The 14,168-nt window shown below is 36.2% G+C and overlaps 1 protein-coding gene and 1 pseudogene across 1 annotated transcript; both read left to right on the forward strand.

Moving 5' to 3' along the window:
* The first annotated feature begins 4,945 nt into the window (after positions 1 to 4,945).
* Positions 4,946 to 8,469, forward strand: enpp7.2 (ectonucleotide pyrophosphatase/phosphodiesterase 7, tandem duplicate 2). The gene is made up of 6 exons (XM_052570264.1): positions 4,946 to 5,266; positions 5,410 to 5,555; positions 6,230 to 6,862; positions 6,950 to 7,193; positions 7,482 to 7,605; positions 7,700 to 8,469. The coding sequence occupies exons 1-6, from the start codon at positions 5,020 to 5,022 to the stop codon at positions 7,758 to 7,760; spliced, it is 1,455 nt and encodes a 484-aa protein (XP_052426224.1). The 5' UTR covers positions 4,946 to 5,019; the 3' UTR covers positions 7,761 to 8,469.
* Positions 8,470 to 9,692: 1,223 nt separating this feature from the next.
* LOC127969287 (ectonucleotide pyrophosphatase/phosphodiesterase family member 7-like) lies at positions 9,693 to 13,555 on the forward strand (annotated as a pseudogene).
* The last annotated feature ends 613 nt before the right edge of the window (positions 13,556 to 14,168 follow it).

Here is a 14,168-nt window from a genome sequence, read left to right on the forward strand (position 1 = left end):
TGTACTCAATACTTGGTAGGGGCTCCTTTTGCTTTAATTACTGCCTCAATTTGGCATGGCATGGAGGTGATCAGTTTGTGGCACTTCTGAGGTGGTATGGAAGCCCCGTCCTGCGCTGTTCTGTTTAAATAGCAAATGCATTTGCGCCCATTTGTGCACCCATAGGTGTGTTGGTCTAAAAAAGAGGTGTGTTCAGGCGCATTGTTGGCGTGTTGCTATTTTGAGGAACTGTGGTGCCATATTTTTTTGTTATTTAAAGAGCGCGTTAGTAGAAAATGTACTTCTGGGCAGGTCCACAACGCGCGTTCACTTTGCTTTTTACACACAAGGACGCACAGTAGCACACAAACATGCCACATATTAAAAATTAAAGCATTACAGTCCAAACGCTTGGGCGAAGGCAGCGGACGGGCCTAACTAGTGATGGGTCGTTCTTGAACGATTCGTTCATTTTGAACTAACCTTTAATGTAATTTGGGAAGAACTAGTTGTCTCGCGGAGTGATTAGTTCAGTCGCACATGCGTTAAATTCTATAGGCTCTGTACTGGAATAGTAGTTCACCAGTTTCAGTCAATGCAGTCTGAGCCGGAAAGAGAATTGATTAGTTTGTCTCGAGTCTTCAGGTTTTTCAGAGTCATTCATTCATCACGTGACAGACCCATAAGCTTTAACCTATGCAGTCTGAGTCGGAAAGAGACTTTATAATAATAATAACCAACTCTTTATTACCTTTGTTACAACATTCAGTGTATGGTAAATAACCATCATGACAGAAATTCACACATTTGGAAAATGTAAGAAGTAAAAAGCTACATTTGAGACCAGAAACGCAGTAACTGTAAGAGTAAATAATAATTATAGTGAGGATGATGATGATGATATGGATAATAACTATGATCCCATTTGTAAGGTGGCTTCTATTAATTTCTCTATCCATTGCTGTCACGTCATGTGACAAAAGAACGAAGATAAGTTAAAGCCTATTATACAGTATATGGTCAAAGCTTATGGGGCTGTCACGTGATGAAGGAATGACTCAAACCTGAGGACTCGATAGATGAACTAATCAATTATCTTTCCGGCTCAGACTGCATAGGTTAAAGCTTGTGATGTCAAGTGATCCAAGTAACGACTCAAACCCGAAAACTTGTCAGATAAGAGGTTAGGTGAGCTAATCACAGACTGCAGCAGACCTAGGTAAACAATTAATTAATATTTTCTGTTTCTTATAGCATTATAGTTTGTATTGTTTGTAGTGTGATCAACGTTTGCTTAAGTACTAGTAGACATGTAAAGGAAGTAACACGTAATAATTATATTTTGATAAAAATGAACAAAATGACTCAAAAAAAGATTTGTTCATTTTGCTGAACGAGACTCAAAGGTCCAAGTCGGTATAATGATCCAAACTTCCCATCACTAGGCCTGATGGGCACAGACCTGCCCACTATCATGAAATCCCCCCCCCCCCCCCCCCCAAAGTTTATTATACACACATGATATATGTTAAATAATTATTGTTTAATCTATTTTAACACAGCTAGAGAACTATTATAACATATCAAATAACTAAAATTAATCAAATGTGTTTTTGCATAATTCTTGATTAGTTTTATAGCAGTGTTAGCCAATTTTTATCCAGGCTGTTTAGGCATGTGGCGCATGTAAATTTGTGAGTGTGCACCCATTCATTTGGACTGTAATTTGCAGCTGTGTTAGAAAACAACAGCAATGCATAATTCTGTAAAATACTTTTAAAAACACGCAATGACATTTAAGGGAGAGAGCCCGACCATCAGCCTGCGATTAATGGAAAGACTTCCGGTCCCACGTGGCGAACTGGTTTATTCTGTGGAGCCGGAAACTCTACTGTCAGGCCGCCTATGAATGTAATTTGAACTCAGTCAGTTTTTTCAGTCATCATTCAAATTCGTTTGGTGTGCGGTGTCTAAAGAATTTAAAACCAGCTGTTCCCAGCTGTCCTACCCATTTACTTATTTTACATATATATAACGTTATATAACGTATAATTATTTAATTTCGACTAACTGCACCTGTTTCCTGTAGGCCTATTATTTAAAATAACGAATTAACAAAAATACATTCATTAATTAAAAATCACAAACATAACATTCCTGAATAAAACAATTGTATACACTTTAGTTTTTTCTAATATGGTATTTTTTAATTAACATAGGCCTGTTACATTCTTCTTATTAGCCTATTAGGCATATTATTGTTGTTATTATTATTATTATTATTATTATTATTATTATTATTATTAAGTTAAATATTTAAAAGTTTCATTTTTAAAAGTTTAATATTAAATTAATATTAGGCTACAATTAATTTGCCCCGCAATCATTTCATAGCTCATCAAGGATAATAAAGATTAGGCTAGCTTATGCTTAGCGAAGGTCTTTCAAAACAGGTTTATTAAACAATGAATTATAGACCTATGATTAAAATGATTAACACTGCAGTAAGCAATGAAAACGCTTTATTTAAAAAGGACACACTGTAGTATATTTACCTTATATTTTGGGGATCTTGCGAGTGAAGTAACGTTAGTGAGGTGGCCCAATCTGTCAGCAATGTGCTCACGTGCTAATTTCCGTTTCCATAGAAACTAGTTGTTTGTCTTTGATAAAATGTCATATTAAAAGCCTTTTTTCACTGTTAATAATTAATATGTATATAAATATATATATATATATTTTAAATAATATCAAATTGTAATTCAATTAGCTTATTTTGTGTATCTCAACATTGTGACATGAGTTGTGTGACATGTACACAAAAAATACAGTCTATGAACCTATAAGAACCTTTGGACCTATAAATGGCAGAGCTTGCATGGCTATAATAAAGTTTTTTTTTTTTTTTACTGTCTATGCTATAATCATTAATTGGTCCTACATGATTTCCTAATTAACATTATACCATATATGTTAATTATAACAAACAGTCCAGCACTTTCAAATGACTTGCACAAACCTTTCAGAAATCTGTATTCTCCAAAAGGTACTTTACATTAAAAACCCTGCAGGAATACTACAGTAATATTTCTCTTTATCCTAGATGATAAGCAAGTGGACAAACCTACAGGCCACATGTAGAGAGCACCCTAACCTGGATTTTTATTCTGTACTGTTTGGTTCCTTCACGATTTCAGCACACTGAACTACAGACAGGACTATACAGGGAACCAGAAACTAAAAGGTGTCTGGCACCATCAAGTGGCTATAATTGGAAATTCAACTACCAGTCATTTTAAGTGAAGGTAAATCATTTGGATATATAGGAATCAATAAGCACAATTTTTAAGGCTTTTGATGTCTTCCCAGAGGTCCAGAAGTCCCAGCCGCAGCTATCCCAGAGATTTCTGTAATGACTTCCCAAAAACTTCATGTCATTGCTCTAACAAAAGCCAGTCTAGTCCACAGCTCAGGAGGTGGCAGAAAGGCACAGAAAACAGGATTTACAGGGGGAGACTGAAAAGTAAAGACATAACAAACATTTGTATAGCTTTGAGAACTCAATTCATTGTTCAGTGTCCTCTGATGCTGTGTCCTCTGAACGCTGATGCTGTGTTCAAAATGCCATACTATCATACTACTCTTACTATTTCTGCAGTGTCATGTATGCATCAAATACCCGGATGACCTATTATATTTACCAGAATCACCTAAATACAACTCAAGTACACTGAAATCAGTACAGAAGCTGTGTTCTGAATGGCATACTACCAGACAACTCCTACTATATTGCAGTATGCTGCGTGTATACTGTGAATAGTAAGTGAATGTTCTGTATGCATGGAATGCCCAGATTACCTGCTAAATTTGCTGAAATTTGATGTAGGCCTATGCATCTAAAGACACTGCATGGGGTACTTTTTCCTAGAATGTAAGGTTACTCTTTTTCCCCAACACATATCAGATCAGAAAGACATTTATTTTCATAAAAAATGAAGGAAATATTTAAATATGATAACTTAAACACGCTGTTATTGCATACTGTTTTATAATGTACTACAGTACTGAAATATAAATATCTACCACTTAACTACTATTTAAACAATTATGTAAAGTCCATTAATTATGAAATGAGTTCAATTGGGCAATATAGCATTCTTTACTAGTATTAATCCTTAATTAACAAGCCTTTGTAAAAAGAACGGTTAGCACGTTTATTTGAGGCAAAAACCTCAGCAGATATGCCAAACCAATGTTTTGTAATGTGACAACATTTTAGCACACTACTCTGTAACATTTGTCACTTATTGTATACTGTTTCACACAGTATTCTTAAAATAAAATAGTAGGTAGTATACACTAAGCAAGTATGCCATTTCGAACACAACCCCTTTCTCAACAATACTGAGTTTGAGTATTCACCTCCCTCTGGTGGACAAGTTCATACAGCACGACGTGTAACAATTTGGTCGTCTGTTAAAGCAACCGTGTGGTAAAATGAATATGTAAGGTACAGATGTAAAATCTGGACTCAGTCTTAGATCTCCTCAGGACAAAGTTTGCTTCATACACCTACCGATTTTCTCAAAACTGTTAACCCATGTTTTATATAGACTGTTGGTTCAAGTACTGTATAGGTGTCAAGAAATAATGGTGAAGCAACCAACAATGATTAACTGATGCTAAATTTTATTCTAAACCAATTTTACAATACAGGTAGTTAACCAAATAGAAACTCATCGTCATATAGCCTACATTTAATACTATAAGCCATCAAATATAAATGAATTTTAAAACTATATGAAAAAAAGATCTGAGTTTTAGCCTGTGCCCTATAACTTCTGATAAGACTGTCAGATAACGCAAGATAACTCAAACATGCAATCCATCCCATAAACCTCAATGATAATGTGAACTTAAGTCTGCAAAAACTGATGGCAAAGCACAGAAGAATAAAGAGCAGAGAGCAGATACATTTCTATCCGTCAGATGAAAAGCAAGGCCGTTTCTGTGTAAAACAGTAGTAGTGGAATACCTGTCATGTTACTGGCACTGAGTGTTTTGCTGCTTATATTCCCTCCGACTCTCTCTGCTCCAACCAGAGATCTCTGCACCACAGGCAAAAACAAACTACTGCTGACCATCTTTGATGGGTTCAGATGGGACTACGACCGAGATGTGGACACCCCAAACCTGGACAAAATGGTTGAGGAAGGAGTCAAGGCAGCATATGTCACTCCACCTTACCTGACCATCACTAGTCCTACACACTTCACCCTGTTATCTGGTAAGGAGAAAAAAAATAGCAATGTTTTAGACAACATTTTAGATCATTTATGGTAACCCTAAAGCTTAAAAGTCTTAAGCCAAATAATAATACATGCCAGAACCAACAGTCTCATGTTCATTTTAATTTATTTATTTTCCTAGGAAGGTACATTGAGAACCATGGTGTGATTCATAACGTGTGGTTCAACACAACCACACGACAAAGGAAAGAGTACTACATGACGCAGTTTGTGGATGAATACTGGGATAATGGCAGTCTACCCATTTGGATCACTGCTCAAAGACAGGTGCATCTCAGTTATCATCTTTTAAATCTATGTTAAGTGCAAGTTACAATAACAGTCCACCATAATCTTTCTGGAAACACTGGTATAGACTGTAAAAAAAATATGGACGTAGTGTCCGTGACGTAACCCATAGACTCCTCAATGGCGGTTTTGAAGTGTGCAGAGCGGGCGTCGACATCTTGGCATCGCGTCACCCCGCGACTCTCCCGGATAATCGAAAATGGGCAAAAAGGTGGGAGCTGATTACTGAAGCCACGCCCACCTAGCGCGACGGCATTGTCAGCAGCGGCAATCCACCTGTCACTCAAGTGGCCACACCCTTAATTATGCAGAACTTTAAGGCTTAATATAATTTAAACGGATGAGTTATAAAAAAAATTCACCCCCCTCACAGTTGTCATGAAGGGCAAAATTAGCAATATAGACCAAAATCATTTTTTGAACCAGGCTGTAAACATGTTTTTTTTTCTGCTGTAAAGTTGGGCATTTTAACATGGGGAGTCTATGGGACTGACTCTCTTCTGCAGCCAGCCTCTAGCGGCCAGTCGATGAATTGCAGTTTTAGTCACTTCCTTATTGGCTTCACGAGAGAGAGAGCGAGGTTGCCGCTCAGTAATAACTCAATATTACACATGAAACAGATTTCTGTACAATAAATCTTATGTGCTTTTTAGGGTCTTAAAACAGGATCTTTACACTTTCCTGGCACTGCGGCCACTTACCAGAAAGAAACAATTCAGGTGAGGGAGGTAGAGCCAAAAGCCTATGACTACACCAATGAGACAGCATGGAGGGAAAATGTGGATAAAGTCATGAAGGAATGGTTTAAAGATCAAGACTTAGACTTTGTCACCTTGTATTTTGGCGACCCGGATGAAGCTGGCCACAAGCATGGACCCGATTCTTCTGAGCGCCGTGAGGCAGTCAAAAAAGTGGACCGAACTGTGGGCTACATACGGGAAACTGCTGAGAAACACGGACTTAGTGACCATCTGAATATTATCGTCACAGCAGACCATGGCATGACCACCGTGTTTAAAGGTGGGCAAGTAAAAGAAATAGTTCTCACTGACATTCCAGGGTTCTCTTACAAAGATCTGCAGTTCCACCTGTTGGACTATGGACCTTCTGCAATGCTCTTGCCCAAAGAAGGATTGCTTGACAAGGTTTATCAAGCCTTGAAAGGAGGGCATCCAAACCTTCACGTTTATAAAAAAGAAGACATGCCTGCCCGACTGCATTACTCCAAACATCCACGCATCCTGCCCATCGTTCTCTTCGCAGACCCCGGATATGTCATCAATGGGGTGAGGATTCAGTAATGGACAGAATAAACAATAATGAATGGAAAACATTATGCTGTATTTTATCACATGTTTTAAATGTTCTTCCAGTTTTACCCAATTCAGACCAACAAAGGTGAGCACGGCTATGACAATGAGGTCATGGACATGAAGCCTTTCTTCAGGGCAGTGGGACCAGATTTCCACAGTAATTTGTTGGTTGGACCATTTGAGACCGTCAATGTTTACCCTCTAATGTGCCACTTACTGGGGATAAAGCCAGAAATCAATGACGGGTCACTGGATAACACCCGACACATGCTGATATCCAACGGAGAGCCATGTGATTCTGGAGGTAAATCCAAATAAAAGTTGTTCACCTGTTTCTATAAAAGTGGTTTGCTGACAGGTAGATATTTATTCATCATGCTGACAGTTTGTCCCACTTAGTCTATAATATAAAAAAATATATTATCTGTGTTGTCCGTGAGTGAACTTCTGAGTAAGCTTGATAAGATTTACAGTAGATGCCTCTCTTCAACCCTATATTAATTACATTAACATACACTGCGAACCAATTCATCTTATCATCAATGAGATAACTTTCAGGTCAATCAATAAAAGGTTTTTTTTTTTCTAACAGACGTTGCAGAGTCGAGTCTTCAGAATGTGTTCATTGGTCTTGCTGCCGTTGCTGGATTTTTATTGCTTGCGTTTGTGGTTGTTACATCCTACAACATGTATAAAAGACGCAAAATTAATCCAAAGTATGGCAAAGAGCTAAATTAAGACTTGTTTTTATTTTTTATTTTACATTTTTTGAAAGATCTGATGCATTTCTTTACCTTTACTCTCCAACAGAGCGAAAGACACAGGAGACGAGGATGAGATGAAAGCCGACTCCAAGCAAACATCATTCTAAAAGGGACAATCAATTTTTTCTTAAAAGATCAAAGACAAAACATTTGAACTACAACATTTGAACTACAAAATTTCTATTACTTTTAAGAAAGTTTGTAATATTGACTTCTAATATTATTTAAAGGAGGTGGATCATTATTTATATTAACAGATGTCATTTATCTCCAAGAGCATAAAATAAGCCACTTATCATTAATTTTGTTTTCAATAGTCATCATAAAATATACCCTCAAACAGCTAGCATTTGACTGGATTTCATAGGTGATGGTGGGAGAGTGCATCATAAAATGCATTATGAAATTAAATGTGTTTTGGATTCATGAATGTGTATAACAGGAATGCAGCCATATTAGCATGTGCGCTTCAGATATTAAAAATTCAAGCTGATGCAAAGCATATATGTGTGTCAGACAGCTCTGCGTCATACCAGAAAAGAAACTGGACTGCAAATGTTATGGGACTGAACTTCTTGTAAATTAAGTTTTAAAACAAAAACACATCTTTATAGGTGCTTATCTAATATAATTTAAAGAAACAGCAATGGAATACTGTGATTATTATTTTATTATTTTTTTAAGAGAGAAAGAATCATCATAAAAGCAGCATAACCTGCATAATAACATAACTTTTACATTTACTTTGAACATAATGGAAGACATCACAGATGAGCAAATTATGTCAAAAAGAAAGGCCTCAAACAGAGAAAAACACCATAGACCGCCCCAGTTTAGGTCTTGACTTCTAAGTATAATTGAAATGCTACGCAATGTCAACAAAAGAACAGAGATCACATCAGAGTTTTATTAAGAAAAACAGTACAAAATTGCTCCCAATTATTGTGCAAGTCTGAACCACAATTTAGATTACCCTAAATTAGATTAAGAACATGAAACTCTCACTCAAATGCATTACCATACAGTACTCATAACACAGACATTCCTTTAGGCCACATACTTACAATTTCAAATGTGCATCATTTCAAAATCAAATAAACCAAAGAATATGCATAATTTTGTGTGGTTACAAACAATGGAAATGGATTTTGTCAGCAATGACCATGCATAACTTGGTGGTTAAAGAACTAAACTGCAGGATTCCATGCCAAAATGACCAGCAGGAATGTTCAAGCTGTTTAGTGTTGGTCAAGTTGGGTATCCAAAGAATCTGTGCTAGGTAAGAACTGGTGGGAATAAAACACAGAAAGTTGTGGAAGTCATTTCAGCAGGGATGATTCCCAAGTTGGTTAAGAAATTAGTCAACAAATCAAGGGCCACTGTACCGTTCACACTTATACCGTTTTTGCAAAGAAACAGCCCTTATGCAGCTTACATTCTATACTGTAGCCTTATTTTATAGCACTGTCTGATTGATAAAGTCCAAATGCTTAGGTTTTCCATCCCAATTGCACAAGCATAAATAAATGGCTCACTTAAGTCTAATTACTGTTTAGATGATTATCTTACCTTCACGCAATACAGCCCTGATACGAAACACCATGTTTCATTTTATAAGCAGTGCGCTGTAAATCAGAGAAATGCTTTTCAGAAAAGAGCTTTATAATTGCTTTTGCTCCATAACTTCTGATAAGCCACTTGATAAGATACTAAAAGATAGGATGTAATTCATCCCATAAACCATCCCATAAACATACACACACACACAACACTCACACAAACATGCAGATATGTATTCCATTGCTGTTTCTTTAAATTATATTAGATAAGCACCTATAACGATATGTTATTATTTTAAAACTTAATTTACAATAAGTTCATTTATATATATATATATATATATATATATATATATATATATATATAATGTGAACTTTACTTTGCCAAAAAAAAAAAACAGACAAAAGGAACAGTCAAAATCTGAACAACCATAAGAGAAGCCAGCCAGAGAGAAGCAAGATTGTAGTAGTTGAATACCTGTCATGTTGTTGGCACTCAGTGTTTTGCTGCATATTTTCCCTGTGACTCTTTCTGCTCCAGTCAGAGATCGTTGCACCACAGAAAACTAATAATCAGCTTTGATGGTTCAGGTGGGACTACGACCAAGATGTGGACACCCCAAACCTGGACGAAATGACAGAGGAAGTCAAGGCAGCATAAGGCACTCCACCTTTCTTGACCATCACTAGTCCTACATACTTCATCCTCTTATCTGGTATATGATCTTCATCCACCTACAAACTGGTGAAAGAAAAAAAAAGTTTTTTTTTTTTTTTTTCACCTGAATGCACTGCAAGTCACTTTGGTTAAAAGCATCTGCTAAATGCATAAATGTAGATGTAAGGAGAAAAGGCAAAACACTTCTAATTTAAAGTAACTTTATTTGTGACAAAGTCAGTTACCAGGGAGAAGGAAGAGGATGGGGTCTTTGACTACTGATGGTGATTTTAATTCACATTTAATAAATAAACAAAACTTCATGCTACCAGCGCTCAATATAGCACAGTTGCATAAGAAAGTTCACAGCGCTCTCCAGATCAGGCATGGTCTCCCTCTCTCTCCTAGCTCACTCCCGGGCTCTTTATGTGGTCTGTCCTTGCCAATTACTGGAACAAGACACAGGTGTTTGTCATTTGCATTTGACCCAATTAGTCATCTCCCAACTCTCATGTGATTCTGGAGGTAAAGCCAAATAAAAGATTTTCACCTGTTTGTAAATCTGATCTAGAAAACTGTTTTTTTTTTTTTTTTTTTTTTTTTTAAATGTTAAAGAAAAAAAATTAACTACAGAATTTGAACTTTTAAGAAAGTTTAAAATATTGTTCAGAACTCTAACATCTTAACAAGGAGGTGGATCATTATTTATACTAATATATATCTTTATCTCCAATGGAAGAGTATAAGATAAGTCTCTTACTGTCCAAAAGTTTTACCGTATGTAAATTTGTTTTCAATAGTCACATGAAACATCACCATACCCTCAAACAGCTAGCATCAGACTGAACTAAGTAGGTGATGGTGGGAGAGTGCATCATAAAATGCATTATGAAATGAAATGTGTTTTGGAGTCATGAATGTGTATCACATAAATGCAGCCATAGCATGTGCGCTTCAGTTATTGAAAGCCTGGGTCAAGATCATAAAATTACCAATACCAATAATGCAAGTTGATGGTAAGTATGCATTTGTGTGTGTGTGTGTGTGTGTGTGATAACACTGAATACTAATGAGATTGTGGATTTTAAGGAGAGAGCTTGTACTCTGAATATCTTAAAGACCTGTAAATTTAAAACTAAAAAATCTGTCCAGTATTTTTGTGTTTCTTATGTAAAATGAATAATGATGGGAAACGGTTGTATTCTCTTTGGTCTTGGTCTGAACATAATGGAGGCCATTGAAATATACTCATGCATCATGGATGAGCAAATTATGGAGAAGTGAAAAGCCTCAAACAGAAGAAAACACCATGGAGTGGCCGAGTCAAAGCCCTGACCTGAACTATGATTGAAATTCTTTACAATGACCTCAAAAGAGCAATTCACACCAGCGATTTATAAAGAAGAATAGTACAAAATTAGATCGTGAAGTTATTCAAAGGCATATAAAAGCTTTAATGTTATGTGGGAATAATCACGATTGATTTCAGAGAAAATGTGCGATTAATTAGTTGTTGTTTTTTATCGATTGACGGCACTAGTATGAACCCAAATGTAATCTTCTGGAGAGGTCTCAGCAGAACACAAAACATAAAATTAGTGACAATGAATTAGGCCTATGTATTTTTCCCCAGGAAGCTTCATTGAGAACCACAGTGTGATTCATAATAATTGGTTCAATACAACCACACAAGAGAAGAAACAATACCACATGACACAGCTTGTGAATGAATATTGGGATAATGGTAGTCTGCACATTTGAATCACCGTTTAAAGACAGACACATCTCAAAACATTACAGCAACATGACATAAATAAGAATAAAAATAATATTACATCATAAATATACATGTTTTCATGTTTTAAATAAGATGTAAACTGACTTGTAAATGTGAACACTTCCCTGGTACTGTGGCCAGTTACCAGAATGAAACAATCCAAGTGAAGGAGGTGGAACCGAGGTTTAATGACCGCACTAATGAGACGCATGGTGGGAAAATGTGGATAAAGTCATGAAGGAATGGTTTAAAGATAAAGACTTAGATTTCATCACTTTGTATTTTGGTGACCTAGATTCTACAGGTCACAAGTATGGGCCTGATTCTATTGAGCAGGGCAAGACGGTCAAAAAAGTGAACCGAACTGTGGGCTACATATGAGAAACTGCTGAGAAACATGGACTCAGCGACCATTTGAATATTATCATCACAGCTGACCATGGAATGAGCACCGTGTTCAAAGGAGAGGACGTAAAAAGAGATAATACTCACTGACATCCCTGGATTCTCTTTGAAAGATCTGAAATTCCACATGGTGGACTATGGACCTTCTGGGCTGCTGTTGAACAAAGAAGGGATGCTTGACAAGGTTTATCAAGCCTTGAATGGAGGTCATCCAAACCTTCACATTTACAAGAGAGAAGACATGCCTGCCCGACTGCATTACTCCAAACATCCACGCATCCTGCCTATCGTTCTCTATGCAGACCCTGGATATGTCAACAATGGGGTGAGGATTCAGTAAACGCCTAATGGACACAGTAAATATACATTATGCTATATGCGATAATTTCATATGTTCTAAATGTTGTTCCAGTTCTAAGTATTCCAGCCCTACAAAGGGCAGCACGGCTATGACAATGAGGTCATGGAGATGAAGCCTTTCTTCAGGGCAGTGAGACCAGATTTCCACAGTAATTTGTTGGTTGGACCATTTGAGACTGTCAATGTTTACCCTCTAATGTGCCACTTACTGGGGATAAAGCCAGGAATCAATGACGGGTCACTGGATAACACCCGACACATGCTGATATCCAACGGAGAGCCATGTGATTCTGGAGGAGAATCTGGAGGAATCCAAATAAAAGTGCAAATCAGACCAAATAATTCAAATACTTGTTATATTGTATATATATTGTATATGTGTATAGTGTATTTATATTTAATATCTTAAAGGTCCGATACAAAAATAGTTTTGATTATTTTAGGAGGAAAAAATTATCACACTTTAGAAAATATATACAGACAACAGCAATGATCTGCTATAATGCTATATTATACTGTTATATGATGTCAAACTCAATCTCTGCTTTGCTCTTAGCTATCTTTACAGTTAAAGACAACTTATTATAGTCATCAGATCTGGTTATTTTGTTAAGGTATCTTGATAAACCTTCATGTAAATTACAAATTACGAACAAATAATACCATCAAATTGTATCGCTTTGTCAGCAAATGGTTAAAAACCCACAGGGAAAGTATTACAATTATTTTAATCTGTCTTTAACCACATGGCCCTATGAACCAATAACACTTGATGAACCAGCATTATCATCATCTTATCACAAATTACATAAGTTAAAGGTCCTCAATCAACCTTTTTTTTTTCTTGTAGATGTTCTCAAGTCACGTCTTCATAATGTGTTTGTTGGTCTTGCAGCTGTGGCTGGATTTGTACTGCTTGTGTTTATGGTTGACATTTTACAACATGTATAAAAGATGGAAAGCAAATATGAGGTGCGATATGAGGAGTTCCATTATTGGGTTTTTTCAGCACATTACCTCTCTAGAAAAATCTGATGTATTACTTTACTTTCACTTTCCAACAGAGCGAAAGTCAAAGATGATGAGGACCAGATAAAAGCTGACTATGCAATAGTTTTGAGAGGGACATTCACTTATTCTTGAATTGCTTGTCATTAAATATTACACTGGGATCCAAAAATCTGAGACAACATTGAGACAACATGTAAGGCCTTTTTTTGCAGCATTTAAACCTTGCTGTAAGGTTTTGGGAATTTGGGTGTGGGATGGATGGATGAATGGATGGATGGATGGATGGATGGATGGATGGATGGATGGATGGATGGATGGATGGATGGATGGATGGATGGACGAATGGATGGGTGGATGGATGGAAAAATATTTTAAAATATTTTATATTTAAGTATTCAGATCAAGACATCTCAAGTACACTTTTAAAGAAAAGTACAATACTAAGATATTTAGAAATTCATATTCAATGTACATTTTAACCCTGCATTCATATTGTTATACTGATTAAATAATTTGTAAATTAAATTATAAATGCTGAAAATATAGTTTGTAATTTTAAAAAGTGGTTTAAAAAAAGTAAAATAATTTGTAATCAAAATGTTGATTTAAATTGTTTTAAAGCAAACTACACAATATAAACATTTTGACTTATTGTCTCAGACTCTCCTCTGCTTTATGTTGATTAATATGCAGCAAATTTTATACAGTATATACTGATGCCATCTAGTGGAAATAGTGGAAATAT

This window comes from Carassius gibelio, chromosome B12 (assembly GCF_023724105.1).
Source record: "Carassius gibelio isolate Cgi1373 ecotype wild population from Czech Republic chromosome B12, carGib1.2-hapl.c, whole genome shotgun sequence".
Classification (NCBI taxonomy): Eukaryota; Metazoa; Chordata; class Actinopteri; order Cypriniformes; family Cyprinidae; genus Carassius; species Carassius gibelio.